Source organism: Anser brachyrhynchus, assembly GCF_964034855.1.
Source record: "Anser brachyrhynchus genome assembly, chromosome: 7".
In the NCBI taxonomy this organism is placed as follows: Eukaryota; Metazoa; Chordata; class Aves; order Anseriformes; family Anatidae; genus Anser; species Anser brachyrhynchus.
In genome coordinates this window covers 5,903,767-5,921,656 of record NC_137701.1, presented here as the reverse complement: position 1 = coordinate 5,921,656, position 17,890 = coordinate 5,903,767, and the positions used below count along the sequence as shown (strand labels likewise).

At 37.8% G+C, this 17,890-nt stretch overlaps 2 protein-coding genes across 2 annotated transcripts in view; one reads left to right on the top strand and one right to left on the bottom strand.

The window, feature by feature from the left end:
• The window catches only part of COL3A1 (collagen type III alpha 1 chain), a 51,481-nt gene extending 48,664 nt beyond the window's left edge, over positions 1–2,817 (top strand). The window contains exons 49-51 of the mRNA XM_080598783.1: positions 37–224; positions 413–655; positions 1,645–2,817. Coding sequence (XP_080454909.1) covers positions 37–224; positions 413–655; positions 1,645–1,791 — 578 coding nt within the window. The 3' untranslated portion in view covers positions 1,792–2,817. The remainder of the gene's footprint in view (positions 1–36; positions 225–412; positions 656–1,644) is intronic.
• Positions 2,818–11,784: 8,967 nt separating this feature from the next.
• The window catches only part of COL5A2 (collagen type V alpha 2 chain), a 106,320-nt gene continuing 100,214 nt past the window's right edge, over positions 11,785–17,890 (bottom strand). The window contains exons 51-54 of the mRNA XM_080598782.1: positions 16,231–16,522; positions 15,089–15,276; positions 14,296–14,520; positions 11,785–13,379 (exon numbers count right to left, since the gene is read on the bottom strand). Of these exons, the coding sequence (XP_080454908.1) occupies positions 13,233–13,379; positions 14,296–14,520; positions 15,089–15,276; positions 16,231–16,522 (852 nt within the window). The 3' untranslated portion in view covers positions 11,785–13,232. The remainder of the gene's footprint in view (positions 13,380–14,295; positions 14,521–15,088; positions 15,277–16,230; positions 16,523–17,890) is intronic.

Here is a 17,890-nt window from a genome sequence, read left to right as displayed (position 1 = left end):
TACTAAGTCCCTGAACACTCTTTTTACCATCTGTAGGAGAGTACTGGATTGATCCTAATCAAGGCTGCAAGATGGATGCTATTAAAGTATATTGTAATATGGAAACTGGTGAGACATGCCTCTCTGCTAACCCCAGCACTGTGCCAAGGAAGAACTGGTGGACCAGCGAAAACAGTGGAAAGAAACATGTTTGGTTTGGAGAGTCTATGAATGGAGGCTTCCAGGTGAGAAATTAACACTGTTAGTAGCCACAAAGGCAGTACAAATAATGTACTCGTATACATCACAATTTGCTAAGAAATAATCCTGAAATTAAGCTGAACTAAACATTTAATGGGTAAATAGTAACTATATAAACCAGCTCTAGGCATGACTAAATGAAAACCTTTTGCTTACATTTTGTGCTCTGCAGTTCAGCTACGGCGATCCTGACCTTCCAGAGGATGTCTCAGAAGTTCAGCTGGCATTCCTCCGCATCCTCTCCAGCCGTGCCTCCCAGAACATTACCTACCACTGCAAGAACAGCATTGCCTACATGGATCAAGCCAGCGGAAACGTTAAAAAAGCTCTGAAGCTGATGAGCTCTGTGGAAAGTGAGATCAAGGCTGAAGGAAACAGCAAATACATGTATGCAGTTCTGGAAGACGGCTGTACTGTAAGTAAACAAGACTTTACTATGGTAGCCTAATAAATAACTCCTGCTAGAGTACTAGGCCCAGAATAAAGGGGGAGAGAGCCTTGTATGACCTTGGTCCTGGGAGAGGACACAGTTACAACTGTAGAAAGTTGCACACACTCCCAATTAAATCTGTACTTTACAGACATCTTGCTCTAGAGCCAAAGACATTTAGAGGCCCACAGTGAAGTCGTGGGGACCAAGCTTTGATCCCAATCTCATGTCAACTCTAAAACTAACAGCAGTAGTAAGTGAATCATCTCAGTCATTCAAGAAATTCAAGGCTAGCGGAGTCAAGCCAGTCGCATAGGCTATGATTATGGGAATGCGCAAACCCAAGTATTTTGCGTATTCAACTGTGCTGCAGCAGAAAGTACTGGAGAAAAACAGTAACATAAATGAGCATGCTGATCTCTCACTATCTGCTGCCTTTTCAGTAACAAATACTAAACCCAAGATACCATTTCTGCCTCCTGCTAGGATCCCAAAACACTAACAACCTGTAGATTAGCAACATACAAGGATACCTGCATGCATCTACTTTGCAGCCATTTTGTGGCCATTTTTAAAATATGAACATGAAGAGCTACTTCATTACTGCTAGCACTCTTACCTGTGGCCAAAACAACTTTCCAAGCTGCGTAGCCATTTGTACAACCTCTCAGCACACCAAGCATATTTCAGTATTAAGTCAGGGCACTGCTCCAGAGTACCCAACTGTCATCAAGGATCCCATCCATTCTTAGCAGAAACCTCTAAAACACCACAATACCACACAAGCGTCTGACCAGAAATTAAGAATGTCTATCAACGTGTTAATTTCTAAGGAGATTGTGGGCTGTTTTTATGATGCTGAAAGGAATAAATTAATATGGAAAGATAAAGTAGAAAATGCAGTAAACTATAGGATAACTTTTATATAGCCCAACATTGATTTCTAACATTTTTCTACCTATTTCATTTCACAGAAACACACTGGTGAATGGGGTAAAACAGTCTTTGAATACAGAACACGCAAGACAATGAGGTTGCCTGTGGTTGATATTGCACCCATAGATATTGGTGGTCCTGATCAAGAATTTGGCGTGGACATTGGCCCGGTCTGCTTCTTATAAATCGAAGATCCTGCTCTTTCTGAAACCCCAGCAAACAGATTCACACTCCAACTGTGCTCCTTTGTTTTAACCTTGTCAGCTAGTACAGATGACCATCTGTATCCCAGTTATTTATTAACAAAATTTCTGGGGGAAAATTAATTTGATATCAAGGGTTATTTTTTTTCGCTATTACACAAAGTACAGTAAAAATGCTTTTTGCTCTTTTTTTTTTTTTTACCAAATTCCATCTTCAGAACATGTCTCCGTGGTGCTATAATAAAACTTCAACACTTAATAAAACAACACTGTGTTCTATTAGTTGAATGTTAGCCAATTTACAAAGCACTGATTGCTCCCAGTACCAAAGTTTACCCTTCTTTCTAAGATGCAGTCCATAAAGCTAGAAAGACTTCCCTGTTTCAACTACCTCAACATGGACAGAAACTGGGATGTCTGATGAGTCAAACCAAAACAAAAAATCCACCAAATCAGTCAAAACACATTAAAACCATTGCTTAAGTCAGTGGAATAATTTGGTACAAAATTGTGTTATTTCTGTACTGATTAGCTGTGAAAAAGTACAGTGTATTTTAAGAGTTTAATACCTTAATGGCAGTTGTCACCGTAATTTTATTGTTGGATTGTATTCTGTTATCAAAGGTGCTTCTCTACTTTCCTGTCATTGCTGGTCAAGACCACTAAAATTAGGGAAGTGTAAAAGACTAATATGATGGTGCTAATGTATTTTTTCACTCCTAACTCTGCAAGTCAGGGTTATTGACTTGCTTTTTTTAAAAAAAGAAAAAAAAAAAGTAAAGGATTAAAAGCAATTGTAAATGTCTCCTGTCAAAGATCGTCATTGGCATGTCATAACTCAGAATTTTTTTCCCTTCACTCTGTAAAAGTCAATAAAAAAGCAAAATTGTGAACTTCTTTTTTCACATTAACACATTTATAGTGTTGAAGGTTAACCATCTTTGTAAGCTTTTATATGGTTGTTGGTCTATTCCTTACAGAGACACATAATAAAATATCTTAATAAAACTCCTTGTTGTTTCATAAAACTGACTTTTTAATTTTACTGTTTGTACTTTTTTCCTCAAACAAATTAATAAGGTAGGACACAACTCTTGTGCTACTTCAACTGTTTTTCTCAGATAATTTTGCTTAAAGGAGAACTTTGTAATCCTAAGGAATGCAATTTATGGCATCATACAATGAAATTTTCTGACTTACTTTTTCCACTCTTCTTCCAGAGGCTCATGTCTTCAATCACGGTGAACTTCTCTGCCTATCAGCCTGGATTCAGTTCTGACAGAAAGAACCAAAACAGTACCCATGCACCTAGACAGTTCAGTTTGGAGGAAACACAAGAGCTTAATTACTTCTCCCCTCAAAACTGTGCCTCCATCTAAACAGGCCGTTGTAGGCTGCTTAAATAAAATGGCCCAAGGGTCTTCTACAGTGCAGGCTAGTGGCATTGGTTCTTTTGATACAGCTGACAATCTAAGCATCTCCATATTGTTTATAGCTGATAGAGATGCACAGCTCAGTCATCCCTTGACCTTAACAAAAGCTCAAGTAGTTGCAATTACCTCAATACTTTGATGGTGTCTGAGCTTCAGGCCAGAAGAAAGAAATTAGCCGCACACCAGAATCCTGGCTGTGAAACCTCTCCCACAGGTAGATGTTGATAGATGCGACTCAGTCTTTAGCATGAAAGAGGATCCAGGAAAAACAGCCAGAATTACTGCACCACCATGCATCACCTCAGAGTCCAGGGTGATGAAGGCCCCTCCTACAACAAGGCCAGACAACAAAACTTAAGGGAAAAAAATTATAAAGTCTTAAATGCTCTTACTGATGACTGCAGATCTGGCATTCTCTGAAAATACTTCCTAGATTGGACCAAGCAGGAAAAATAAGTAGAGAAATGCTGAAGGTTTTTTAAGAAACCTCAGGAGGCTTGGGGCTGAGCCAAGACACTGGCCTGCTCTAGTTTCACAGAATTTGGACAGGCCCACACAGAACCAGAGCAGTGAAGGTCTGGGAAGACTTCGCCAGCACAAATACAGTATCAATGCAGACATGACTGTACTTACAACACAAAAAAATAGTGCCAGCAATTCATAAAAAAAATTGGCTCTCACAGGAAAACTCCCCATTTTATGATGAAAATAGCTACTGTTTGTGGAAGATGAGAATTACATGTAATATTAGTCTGACATACATTACATGGTGGGAAGTCTAATAATTGGAACTGAATTTTTACAAAAGCAGTTCGTAAGAATGCTAGCTGATGGAAAAATGCATTGGAAAAGCCTGTTCTCAACCAACATGGCAGAAAAAAAATAGCCTCTAATCTCCAGTACTACCACAGCTGAGTGTATGACGACTAACAGTTACTCAACCTAAGTAATTTACTTAATTCAAATAACCTTCATTTTTTTTCAGAAGGTCACTAATTAGGCCAATATTGATTCTGATACTTCTGCACTTTTATAGGAAGGCCTTTGAGACAAGGGAAATATGAAATAGACCGCATTAATAAAAAAGAGTTATCCTAGAAAATAAGGATAGCCTTTGGAAGACTTAGCTTTCTAGTCCCATTTCTTACTCTTATTGTATCAATCTGCAAAAGGCTCCAATTTTTATTTTACATGGTAAATATAATAATAACAATAACAACGACAATGACAACAACAACAACAACAATAAATCTTATCTGACACTTTAAGGCTAGCAGCACCGTTACTCACCACTATAGACAGTGAGCGCATCAAGATCACAGACTACAGCAGTTCTGGAAATAACCCCATTTTGCAGAGGTTACAACAATTAGAGAACTTTCAAAGATGCACGGAAACAGCAACACTTGCTTTCAAGCTCTAAATTGATTTTAGCACATATTCAAGCATGTCTTCATTTGGTATATAAATTTCAATTTGTACTAGGGTCACCAAATAGGAATGTTTTGCTTGCAATGGATAACACACCCATTTCAACCAAGACGGAAACCTTAGTGGCTCTTTGAAAAACCATATAAATGTCTTGTCACCTTAGAAAGCACAGGAAAGAAATCAGGTCTGACAGGTTATGATTTTTAAATTAAGTGCTTCTCTTCCAGAACTGTGAGTGAGGAGGCACTTGTTGCACAAATCCTAGGCTACAGAAGTGTATGAAATCTTTTTCCTCATATTTAGCATTTTAATTCAGCATGTGGTTGTAATTATATCTCAAGATCTTAACGACAATCTACAAACCTAGATTTAAAGTACTGAGAAAGATATTTTGAAGGATATTTTGGGAGATAGGGAACCTTCTCAGCATAACATCTTCTCAGCTGTTTCTGCCCACCTGCTTACCATGAGGAGGTAAGATGTCATCCGCTCTGTGCTGAGGGATTGCCACTCCAGGATGAATTAAGTCTCACAGAAAAAACTCCTGATGCTCTTGTCTTCTTACCCATACTTTGTCCTGAAATAACTACAGCTTAAAGGGTGTCTTCTGGAAGCATTGACTGTAACCTGCCCTGCTGCTTTCCCATCACATCAGCCACTCTGCTTGTGACATCTCCTGCCTAGCAGGTCTGCGGTCATCCTCTTTTCCCCCACGTTGCCCGTGACAAAGCTATGCTCATTCAAAATTGCTCTATCACTGCCAGAGGAGATTCACGAGATAAACTGCATAGTCTCCTTTCAGCTTACATTTAGCCATGGACACCTCTGGATTAAGGATCAAAGCTTGCATTTTGTTGCTGAATTTCAGGTCCATGTTCATATCCATTAAGAACACAGTTAACAAGTCCCAATTCCTGAGGGGTTTTGTGAATGTTCCTGTCATGACTCACATTTCAGCTTTACTGTCTTTGTTACAGTACCTCCAAGGTACCCAAAAAAGCCTACTGATGCTTCCTTGTTCGTTTGGTTGCATCTGCAAGGCAGAGAATAGGATTGCTGTCAGGAAATGGCTGAGTTGATAAGGCAGCAGTAAATGCTTTGGGTTTACTCATTTTTTATGTAGAATAATATATGTTCCTTAGAGGACAGAGGTTCCTAAATTACCATGATGGATCCTATAGTTGTCACAATGTTCCGTGAATGTTGTGTTTCTGTGTCTCTGGGAAGATTGCTCCCTACCATACAGGGAAAAATATCTGACTGGAGGTTCCGGAACTACAAAAGTGTTCTTTTATTACAACCAGCTGGATTTTTGACTCAGCTGACTAAGGTCAAAGGGCAGTTCTTTGATGCTTTGTCAGACACAAACTTGCATGTTTTTTCTGCACTTACATTCCTAAATAAGGCTGCAGTTTTCTCTGGAGGATGCATCACTATATCTCAATTAAGGAATAAAGTCTGCAATAGAAACATTTGATAGTGCTCCATCTTCAAAACTGAGAACACAATAGATTGTAATGATTATGAAATATTATTAGTTAGAGAAACCTTGAGCAAGAACTTATAAAAAGATGATTTCTTATTCTAACCACAAGGAAACAAAAATGTGCAAGAAATTAAGGTGCAGGGGACAGAATAGAAAGCAACTCCTCTATAGCTTTAGGTTCAGTTAGAATGTTGCACGATACCTTAGTACTTTCCCAGATCTTCTCCCAACAAATGGTAAAGCATACATGATAGCACAAGAGGTATACTAGCAATTAGTCTCTCTGAATTTTCTCCTATATTGGGTACACATATAAAGCATCTCAGTTTTAATCTTTGCATCATTCTGCTCAGGTCCTCCCCAAAACTCACTGGCTTTACCACAGTATGTCCTGTTCCTCATGTTTGACACTGTGTCCTTTCTTATTCTGCTCATGGAAAAACAAACAAACGAACAAACAATGGTTTCTTTATCTATTCCTAAAGATATTTTATTTTTCCTATAATCAGCTCCTAGGAGTGAGTAACAACTTCACAAGAAAGCTGGTCTTTTGTACTTGGTTTTCCCTTTGCAACCATACATATGCTTTTGGGGCAGTCAAGGGCTCTTAATCATAACTCATTATATTCATAATGGTTCTCATGCTATTTGATACATTAATAAGCATTACCTCCAATTTTAACAGTAGCTAAATTACTGAACTACAAGACAAGTAAAACATGTAGGCTAAAGATATTATACTTTTTAAGAAACTGAATCTAACTTTATGGTACCCATATCTATGACTGCATGAAGTCACGGGCTTTAACAAAATCTTTAAACTCATAGCAATAAAATAATGATCTACTGGACACAGTAATCCAGAATCAAAATCATATTTTTTCTAGCATAAACACACTAACCGGTTTCTTTAGCATTTCTGTTTAATGTATTGAACTGATGGTTTGGTTTTACCTTTTGTCGTGAGGAGTGTGTGATAACACCGTCAGTTTTTATTATAATTTTTACCTTGTTTTCTGTATGGTATTTTCCTGCTTGATGGGGAATCTTTTTCTTTGCATTGCTATTTCTACATTCACGTTTAGTTCTGCTATTAGTTTTGCATCTGTTTTGATATCTTCCTGGCTGCCATTTTTTATTATTATTATTATAAATACAGCCTCTCTCATTGAGTCCAACTGTCTAGCAAGTATTAAGCCTTTAGTGTATCCTCCCTTTCCTGAAAAAAATAATAAAAAAAATTTAATCTGTAGATTGAGAGATTTAGTCAGTGAGTAGATAAATTATCTTATCTGTTATTTTAAAACCTTGCACATTTCTGAGCAAAAGGCTGCTGAAGGCCACCTTTGTATAGCGGGTTCTGCTGTCTGGAAAATCCTAATCACTTTCTTAAATTTCATGTAGGATTCAAATAATTTTTTACCCAGTTTTAGAACTGGGAATTCCCTCTGGAATCTCATCTGAAATTCTGAGAGCCTTCCAAGGGATATTTGACTAAACTAAATCAAATTCAGCAGGTCACAGGAAGTGATCCTGCCTGCCTGTTCAGCACTGCTGAGCTCACACCTAGAGCGTTGTGTTCAGTTCTGGGCTCCCCTGTACAGGAGAAATATGGATTTTCTGCAATGAGTCCAGCACAGGACCACAATGATGATGAAGGGACTGGAGCATCTTTCATATGAGAAGGAGAGAGAGCTGGGACTGTTTGGCCTGCAGAAGGCTCGCCTGGGGCTCTGGGGAATTTATACATTCATGTGTATAAATAGCTGATGGGAGGGAATGCAGATGAGGGGGCCAGACTACTACTATTTTTTATTTTTTACTGTGATGGTGTTCAAACACTGGTACAGGTTTCCCAGTGTCCACCCACAGAGACACTCAAACCCTGACTGGACATCTAATATAGATGATTTCTTGAGCAGGGGGTTGGACTAGGTGTTCTCAGGTGCTCCCTTCCAAACTCAATTCTGTGATTAGAGCTTCAAACTCTTCTTTATTTTTCTAATTTCCCACACATACCTCATATTCTTCAACCGTGTCACCTCTCAGCGTGCAATACTCTTCCCACATTTACCAGTCTAGTAACTGCTTTGCTCAATCTCAGCCAACTACAGAAGATAAAATAAACCTCAGGGCCCATACCCAGCAGTAATAAGAAAAATAATACATTTTGCTTTTAATCCATTTTTAGACTCTTTACTTGCCTTCACAGAGAAAAGCTTTTCCTCATTCTCCTCTCTTTGATTGCTATGCTCTGCAGACTTTGATTGTGTTGCCTCTAGATACAACGCTATCAAATTTCCTTTCTTAAATTTCCACGTTGCTTGGTGCATTCTTCTACTGCTGTGTAGTACCCTGGTACTCTACAGAATGATTTCAGCATTGAAAACTTAAAGTCGAATGTTTATTGTAGTTACTAAGAAGCTAACAAATAGTTAAGGAAGGAGCTTGAGAGGGAGAGGACATGAGATTTGAACTTCTGGTCCCACACACCCAGAGACAAGAGTAACCACCGAGCTAGAGGGCGGTGCCAGAGCAGGGAGAATTGAAAAGGTCTGTAAGGAAGGACAGTGGAGGGGAGGTATCTTAAGCTGCCTTTTAAAAGGGCAAACGGTTCATGCTAAAAGTAAACTCCTTTTCACAGTCACTCTATAACTGAGGTGCATACATCCAAAAATGCAAGCCAAAAAACCGCTCTTATTCAGGCAGGATTAAACCATCAATTCCTTTTCTGCTGCACATATTAAGCATACAGAACTGCTCAATATAAAGAGCTCTCTGTGGGGAGGCTGTGATCACACTTGACACATGCATTCAGAGCTGGGCTCATCAGGAAATACAGAAGGAATAAGAGCACTGTTTTTTAAAAAGCTATAATATTATTCATTATACAGTATACAAAGCAGTATTAATATCGCCCAGCTAAACCACTGGGCAAGTTGACTGATATGCTCAATAAACTGTAGCACCACGATCAGTCCTTCTCCGTGACCCTTACCGCTCCCAATAAATTAGGAAAAGATGTCAAGCAGCAGTAAAGGAAAACATCTTGGAGAAAGCATAATTAAACTCCTATCAAAGTATAAGATGAAAGCTTACTAAAACTAGTCAATAGCAAAATAAGAATAGGCTCAGCGATACTTGAATCTCAACTCCTTGTACATTATGCTTGCAGAGAAATACACTTTTTCATCTCTGGGAATATTTGCCAGACCCTTCAAGGCCCACTGAACATATCTGAAAGATCTTTCACATTTTTTCATACCTCAGAATGAAAATATTCTCTCAAAGATTTAACTTGTAAAAATCTAAGTTAAATACTCCATAAAAGTCATCAGTGTTAGGAGTCACTGCTCAAGAAAAGACATCCAAAATGGATTCTATCGTATAGAATCAAAGCCCCAAAGGTGAAAAGTTAAAGAACTCATAGCGCCACAGACCAAAGCTGCTCCTTTCCTTACTCGGCTGCTTTTTTCTTCTCAGTGAGATATTAAAAAGGATGGGATCCCATTGCACTGATAAGGCCCCTCACAACAGACAAGCTCTTCTTGGTCTCAAGCCTATAATAAGCTGCACAATTGCACAGGGTCAAGTCGCATATTTTATAGCTACAGTTCAGTGACACGGGAATAAAAGCTTAGCAGTGATGATACGAGCTTAAGAACAATCCAGACAAGTTGGTTAAAATCAAATTAAAAAAAATAATAATAATCCAATTAGGTCTTTCTCTAAACATTCAAGCTAAACTATTGTATCATCAACTCCACCATTCTCAGCATACAGTAAAGTGCCAATTTGTGAGTAGTGGATAACAAAATTTTACCTTCTAGATGAGATTTTAGTGACTATTTGCCACACTACTGCTGTACAGCTGCTATTGGGAGGTGTCAGCTACTGGAAGCACTGGGGTTCCTTTCTCACCGAGGACAGCACTCTGCGGGGCTGGCAGTTATGAAAAGCAGAACAATAACCAATTCTTTTAATTATAAAATTGATTTAAATGCAGCCTCTGACATTTTACTGCCATAACTGTTTTAAAGTATCTTTTCTATCATCCCTGAGGCCATTAGCAAAAAAGACAGGAGAATTGCACTAAATGCCCTAAATAGCTAATATTTGATTAATGCTATTTTAGAAGCAAATCAGCGTTTTGCAAATTATCAGCTCTTTCATTCTACATTCATGGAATTAAATCTGCATTTATACAAGGATATGCCACGTGGCCAGATGAGAAGAAAAGTAACATCAAGCAGCATCAAGCATCAAGCATCCTGCCCCAACTCCTCCCATCCACTCCCCACCTTTTTTTTTTTTTTTCCATGCTTAAAAAGGTTCTACATTACTTGGGGAAAGTTTAAACAATAAAAGAGAGGTAATACGCATGTACAAAACAGACATTGCTATTCCAGAGCAGAAAAAAAGCATGTCCGACTATTTGCATTACAAAGACTCTTAAGTTAACTATTTTGGTTTCCTGAGAGCTCACACTTCAAGGCTTTGCCTCAGCAATTCTCCAATGATGTATTTTACAAAATATTATTTTAGGGTGCTTCCTAGTCAAAGCTCTCTTTCTGTGCTTGAGGCACCCTCCTGAGGATATATTGTGCATTTTGTATGGAAATAAAGATGCAAGGAGAGAGACTTGAAAAGAAAGAAAACATATATCCCTTACAATTAGCTACTCTTCTCCTTCAACAACCTCGCAAAACATTCATACTAATCATGGATTATGATATTCTGATGATGAAAATCACAAATTAAAAAAAACAACAACAACAAAACTTTCAAACGTGCTTTTATCCTCCACGTGTTCTTTACTTTGTGCTTCTGGATAAATGTCCCTTAGAGACACGATCATCACCATCAGATACCTACCTTTCCCCAAGCATGTTGGAGTGAGCCGTCATACCTCAGATCATTCCCTGTAGATAATATTATCTAAACATTTCTTAAGGCTACAATATGATATGCTGACTCCTGAGCCACATATTAACAGAAATCATTTCATAATAGTAAAAAAGAAGTCCTAAGTGTTCCAGCATTTGTAATAAAACAACAGATAATGACAGCATGAATCTGACGACTCCCAACTCCTATGGATGTGCCTACGGACAATAAGGGAACTTCCAAAGCTCCTGCCCTTTCAGGAGGAAACAAACAAATTCTTGCCTGCCTTAATAAAGTGCAACTTTATGGGTTGTCCAGAAACTGTTTTCTGTCAGAGATAACTTACATTGACACTTGGAATCAGATAAATCACATTTTGCTCAGTCTCAAATAAAAAATACAAATCTCTGGTGTCTCAGACAACACAAGTTTGGCAGCCTTAATAGTAGTTCTTGTGACTACTCCAAACAAATCGACACCTACCTTGTGAAAACTGTCACAAAGTATTATTCAATATACTTTCATATTCTTTGGTGTAAAATACTTCAGGTGAACGCATTGCAAAGGAGTTTTTCAAACAGCAACACAACAAAAGTTAAATACTTCTATTTTTACTTTGGAAACAAACTGATATGGGACACACTGGAAGGAATTCTACAAAAAGGAAACCACTTCCATAGCGAGAAGCATGTATTTAATTAAATGCTTTGCAAAGATACATGAATAAAGCTATGTGCATGACTTTCTTTAGGGATGGCCCCAGCTGTTTATTTTTTTTTTTAAAGAAACAAACAAAAAACTTGGAGAGCACAGATGCAATAAAGAAATAATAATAATAAAAAAAAAAAACTACGTAAGTTTGTACCAACATACTTTACAAAATAAAGCATGCTGGTGGTACAAAACATTTTATATACTGCATGACCAACAAATAAATGCACTGCAACATTGTTCTCTCAAACACCGTAAGCCTAACAGCTAAACTCTGAAAATGACATTGACAGTCAGCATCTTTATTTCATCGGCCTTCTACAGAGTCATTTAGCACCATCACTTTTTGTTTGTTTTTGCCCTGCCTATCTCCTTTCTCGAAATAATAACAGAAGCGTAGCACCTTTTAATATCTAAAATAAAAATAGGAATATTAAATGCATCCCAACTTCCAGAGATGAGGTAGCTCATGCTAAGAAATGATGGAATTTTCTTGCCTTGACAGCTCAAGACCAGTAAGACAAAATTACTGGTGATGCATGTCTGGATGTCAGCTAAAACCAATAAATTTTCTTTTTCTTTATTAGCAATTGGTCTGATATACATGTGAATGATTTCCAACATACATAAATTGGCACCATATATAAGACACTGGTATAATTTGATATGTAATGGCTTATTAGATGGGCAAGTATTGGAAAATCGACAAGTATTGGGTTTAAAATGTATTTTGAAGCTTAATAATAATTTAATGGAATTACACAGATACATTGTGAGAAGTGAAATCAGGCCTTACAATTTAATATATGGGACACCTCTACTGAAATCTTGTATTTACCCCAGTAGTATTTTTGCTTCATAAATTAATCATGGCTGTGGAATACTCTTATGAGCAGACTATTATATAGGAAAGTGCAGGAAAGACAATGCCAGATTCAGATGATTTTGTCTGAGAGATTTTCTTCTACAAGAGACAGATATCTGTGAATGGCTAACACACTGGCAACCACAGGAAGATAAACTGGGGTAGAGAGAGTAGATATGATTGAAATATTGCCAACAGTTCACAAAAGTGCTCTACTTTTCTGTTATTCAGTATGCATCCAAGCAAAAGAAATTATTAGAGCTTTACATAGTCCCACATTAAAACTATCTATTTTGAATACCTGTAAATTCTGAAGTTATCCGAAACAAAAGCAAGGACAAATATTCATGTAATTTTTAAAAGGTGGTCATCAGTTCTCTTAAAATCGTACTGTTGTACTAAAAAGTTGGTTTCAATCATTTAAAACGGAACGTTTATAAGTAAAATAAATATTCAAAAGGAGGCCGGGCATTTAACAAGAACTGTATATACAGTGCTGATCCAATATCAGCCATTACTTCAAGAGTCTCAGGATTAACTTCAATCAGTCTAAGTTCATGTGTTTAATTGCTGCTGTGGCTGGGTAGTGTGTTAATCTCCCCCCTTCCTCTTACACAAAACAAACTGGCCCAATTTCAACTCCGAATTCCTGGTCAGTGCTGCCAACGTCCACTGGTGCAATATCTATGATAGGTAAGCGTGCCACATTTTGTGTTCTGTACTCAAAGACAGTCTTGCCCACGTTCCCATTACGTTTCTGGAAAAAAAAAAGGGGGGGGGGGGGGGAGGGGGGGAATTAGTCCAAATCTCATCTGAGAAACAGCCTGAATTCCAGCTGGTGAGTCAATTGTCCGAGATATTTCAGAATTATCTCATTGCATCTCTGCTGAGTAACGGCATCCCCTTCTGCACTGCACCTCGATTATTTTAAAATGCGTATGTCTTTCTTTTACAGTGATGAACAGATCTTTCCGACTGACAGCAGGATTCCTCCCTCAAGCTGGATTGATTGTTCTTTTTGATATTAAATTTTTCTTTATATCTGTGTGACCTGCACCCACATTCTTGAAGTACATTCCTTTAAAGTACAGAGAGTAGTCTGATATATATAAAAGGCAAAACAAATTTTAGGCATATTTTGCTGTATATCTTGGACTAGGCTGAGAATGGTATTGAACTTGACAAAATTTATACAACCTCTACTTTCTGTTTTTTAAGGCCACTAAAAAGTTTTGGGGGGAACATTTTCCTTTCCTATTCAGTAAGCCACAATACCAATGAATTTTCTCCAGGGTATTGCTGCAATAGTCCTACCCAATTGGTAGACAGATGCTTGAAATTAACTGACTTCTTTGTGTGATTTAACACAGAAGTAAACTAATATTGGGAAATGCAAACTCTGAAGATATCTATTTCCATATGCTCACTAATAACTAGTAAATTATAAATATCCTCTAAATAATGAAGACTTCTATTATATAAAATTGGAATTAGTAAAATACCTATGCAATCACTTACTTCTATAATTCATGGTGAAATTCTGCAGCACTATAGTCACCCTATTCTGTGGATTTATTTTTTTTTCCAAATTAAGGAAGAACTGCCATTACTGCCATTGTTAGAAACCAAAAGTCCTTTTACCCCATACCAAGTGACAAAAAGACAGAACTTACTGAACAGCTGTCATGAAGCACAGTGTATCTGAATCGGCTGTTTCCTTCTGCTTTAATCTCCAGGTCATTGGCCCCTTTCAGAATTACTGCTTTTTTCAGGTTCTTTGTCTGGTCATCCATGTACCCAACACTGTTCTTACAAAGGTAAGTGATATTCTGGGATGCTTCCTTTGATAAGAGGCGCAGGAATGTCATTTGAGTGACAGCTGTATCCCCATATACAAACTGTGAAGATATGAAATAGATCACCATTTATTACATGAAAATTGATTAGGATCTTGTAAATTTTACAAACGTTTCTGAAACACTATGACACACATGACAACAACTTTATTTTCTTTAAAAACAGATTAGGTGACAGAATTAACAAAGTAAAACTTGTAACTTTAGCAGTATGGAGCTTTCTGAAAGAAAGTATAGAATTCAATTAAACAATTACAGCAGTGATTTCAATCATATATTAGCGTAAATATACACCCTAAATACAAAGATAGTGAGTTACTAAAATAGGCTGTTTAAAAAGCTGGAATTTTTAGGGTCAAGAGAAATAAACATCTACCAGAAGTGGTTTATTTATAGCCAATCCTGCATCAGATGTTCTTTCATTGTTTCTCCCAGCTCTCTTTCCTATAATTTCTGTATGATTACAACTAACTGTATATAACTGAGTCTAATCAAGAGTTAAAATGTTCTGACTGTTGCAGAATATTCTCAGTAGAGCAGACGAAATTCTAAACCAGAAGGAATCAATGTTCACAGTAGTTAATTCTTGAAATAAAATATATTTATTTACCTGTGATCCCCTGTTCATATCAAGGCCATACCAAATGGGCTTCAAGTCAGATGATCTGCTGGTCCACCATGTTTTACGTGGGATAGCAGATGGATTTGCAGAAATACAGGTCTCTCCAGTTTCCATGTTGCAGTATACTTTTATAGCATCTTCAACACATCCCTGGTTAGGATCAATCCAATATTCACCTACAAAGAATAATGAATGAAATATAAAATTGTTATATCACTAAGATTCTTGAAATAACAGGGGAGTTATACGAAAAAGTATGTCTTGACAGTACAAAAAACAAGAAAAAGCATGCATATCTTTCATGTGACAATCCAATGTGTGTTTTGATGTGTGCTTCGGGTATACACTATAATGGTGCTTTAACTGAAAGCTGACAAGTATTTCAAATATTTCCAAATTGGGGAATTCAGACTTGAAAGTTGTTTAAGGTTATTTAAATCCATTTCAAAGCTCCTGAATGCTCCAAGCACATAAAGTACACAAAAAATGCTAGAAGATATTTTTTTCTGCAGATTCTGAACTGATATCAGCCACTCCTAAGTTGATACTGGAGGCAACGTATCAGGAAACAGGTGAAAAGCTGTTAAGGCCTGCAACAAATTGTCTCTACCTTCCAGTCTGTTCTGATTTATCACTGGTAACCCATATTAATTAGGAAAACTCCTGATTTGCATGTTAGAATATTGCCACCTATGAATTGCCAGTATGGAGCAGCAGCAGAGAATTCTGAATGGAAAGCATTCATAGGACATCAATTCACAGGTAACATTTTGAGCTAATAACAATTAAGCCACTATTCCCAACTGATGTACCAACTTGCATCTACCATCACGTAAGTGGTACTCCATTGTGCTAACACTTTCAGAATTAGTAGTCCGTGGAAGTATAAAATATTTCAGATGTAAAAAATACATCTGAATATATATTGAATAAACGAATATGCAGCACAACATAATACATACTTCATAGGGAAGAAGAAATAATTTTTATGAGAAGTTTTTGAGTACTTAGTGTTAATGTTGATTTAGACCATCAAAATCTGTACTACACTTTTTTTCAGTGACCAAGTATATACCGGAAATAAGACAGAATCATATGGCTCATACAGAAGGTGGCGTGTTTATACGCACCACTCTTCTTGGATGGGTGGCACAGCTTCAGGTCATCACAAGTCCGTGCTGGGTGTTTCTTTGAACCATCCGGGCTGCGCATAGTCTCAATCTGGCTGCTCAGTGACTTCAGCGTGGCATGGACTCCTGGGTCTGTTTTATTGTGGTCATCTGGAGCTGCTTCATCTTCAGTAAACTCTGGGAGTGGATCTGCCATAGCATCATCATAGTGTCCCATAATGTCACCAATGGCAGCAGTGAGGTGGCCTGGAGGGCCTGGAGGGCCTGGAGGGCCAGGGTCACCTGGTGGACCCTAAGATAAAACAAAAAAAAATAGGCAATAGAGGCACAGCAGAGTGAATACTAGGCAAAATGATATAGAAACTAGCAACTAAACAAGCAAAACTTCAAGGCCAGTCACCTTGATGTGCAGGGAAAATTCAGATATAGGTAAGCAGTTTACATTTCCAGGATCAGAGGTAAGAGATTAGAACTGCACATGAGGTACCACACTCTGAAAAGAGATTAGAACTGCACTCTGCTTCATGTCCTCACTGACTGTCTTAATACCTTGCTCATTTTTTTCTGACTCTAGCTTGCAGACAACAGCTGGAAAAAGTCATCAAGGAACGGCCTCTTGATTCCAGTTTTTTAAGCCATCTGTCCCTCCTTGTTCTCAAACCCCAGCCTAATTGCTTTACTTCATAGAATCCCAAACAGCTGCAAGTAATTTTTAGATCAATCTAAAATTCCTGCCTCCCCTGAGTCACCTCAGGCACACTTGCAATTGGTAAACCTGGAGGGAAAATTTGGCACCATCTATACGTTTTTCTTTCATAGCGCTAAGCTTTCTGGCCCCAGGTCACCAAAGATGTGAAACAGAATTCACATCATCCTAATCTGGCACAGCAGGTATTTTCCTGAATAAGAAGATATCCCTGAGTGGCAGGTTTTGAGGTCCTTCTGTTAATCTGGACTGTGCTATGTGGGGAGGTAACTGAGCCTTGAGACAGAAAACATCTGTCAATAAGCATTATATGTCCACGTGCAGGCTCTGTGAGCTCCTTGGCAGTGGAAAGTCTGCAATATACCTTCACTGTAAGTTTGATGCTCTGGTGCATCAGAAGGTATATCAAAATGTAACATTTCCTTTGAGATTAATTAGTGCTCCAAAACTAGTGCACACACCCAAACTAATACACTCTACATCTGGCAAATGAAATGCTTAACATTTATTTCTTACTGTTTCCAATTAATAGTGGCATGCAAGTCACCATTAAAAGGAAAACTGAAAATATTGGTATGTAGTATTTCTTGTATTGCCTCATTACACAAAAGAAATATTTGGATACACATATTATTCTTAAACTTTACCACAGACTATTCATGCAATATTGATGCCTCAGCAGAAATGGAAATTCTGATAACTGACAGAAATTCAAATGGAATAGTGTAAACATTTGCACAATAAAGACAGGAAACACCATAAATATTTGTCTTACAAGACAGGAAAACAGCTGAAAGTGCCTCCTCTGTCTTGCTCTTTGTTTTAGGCATCTTTCTATCCACGCTCCCAAAATAAGCAACGTCATTCTTTAACTCTTCACATGCTCATCCACGTCACCCCTTTCTCAGACCACTCTAATTTTCTAACTACCCTCCTTGGGATGATATAACGTGT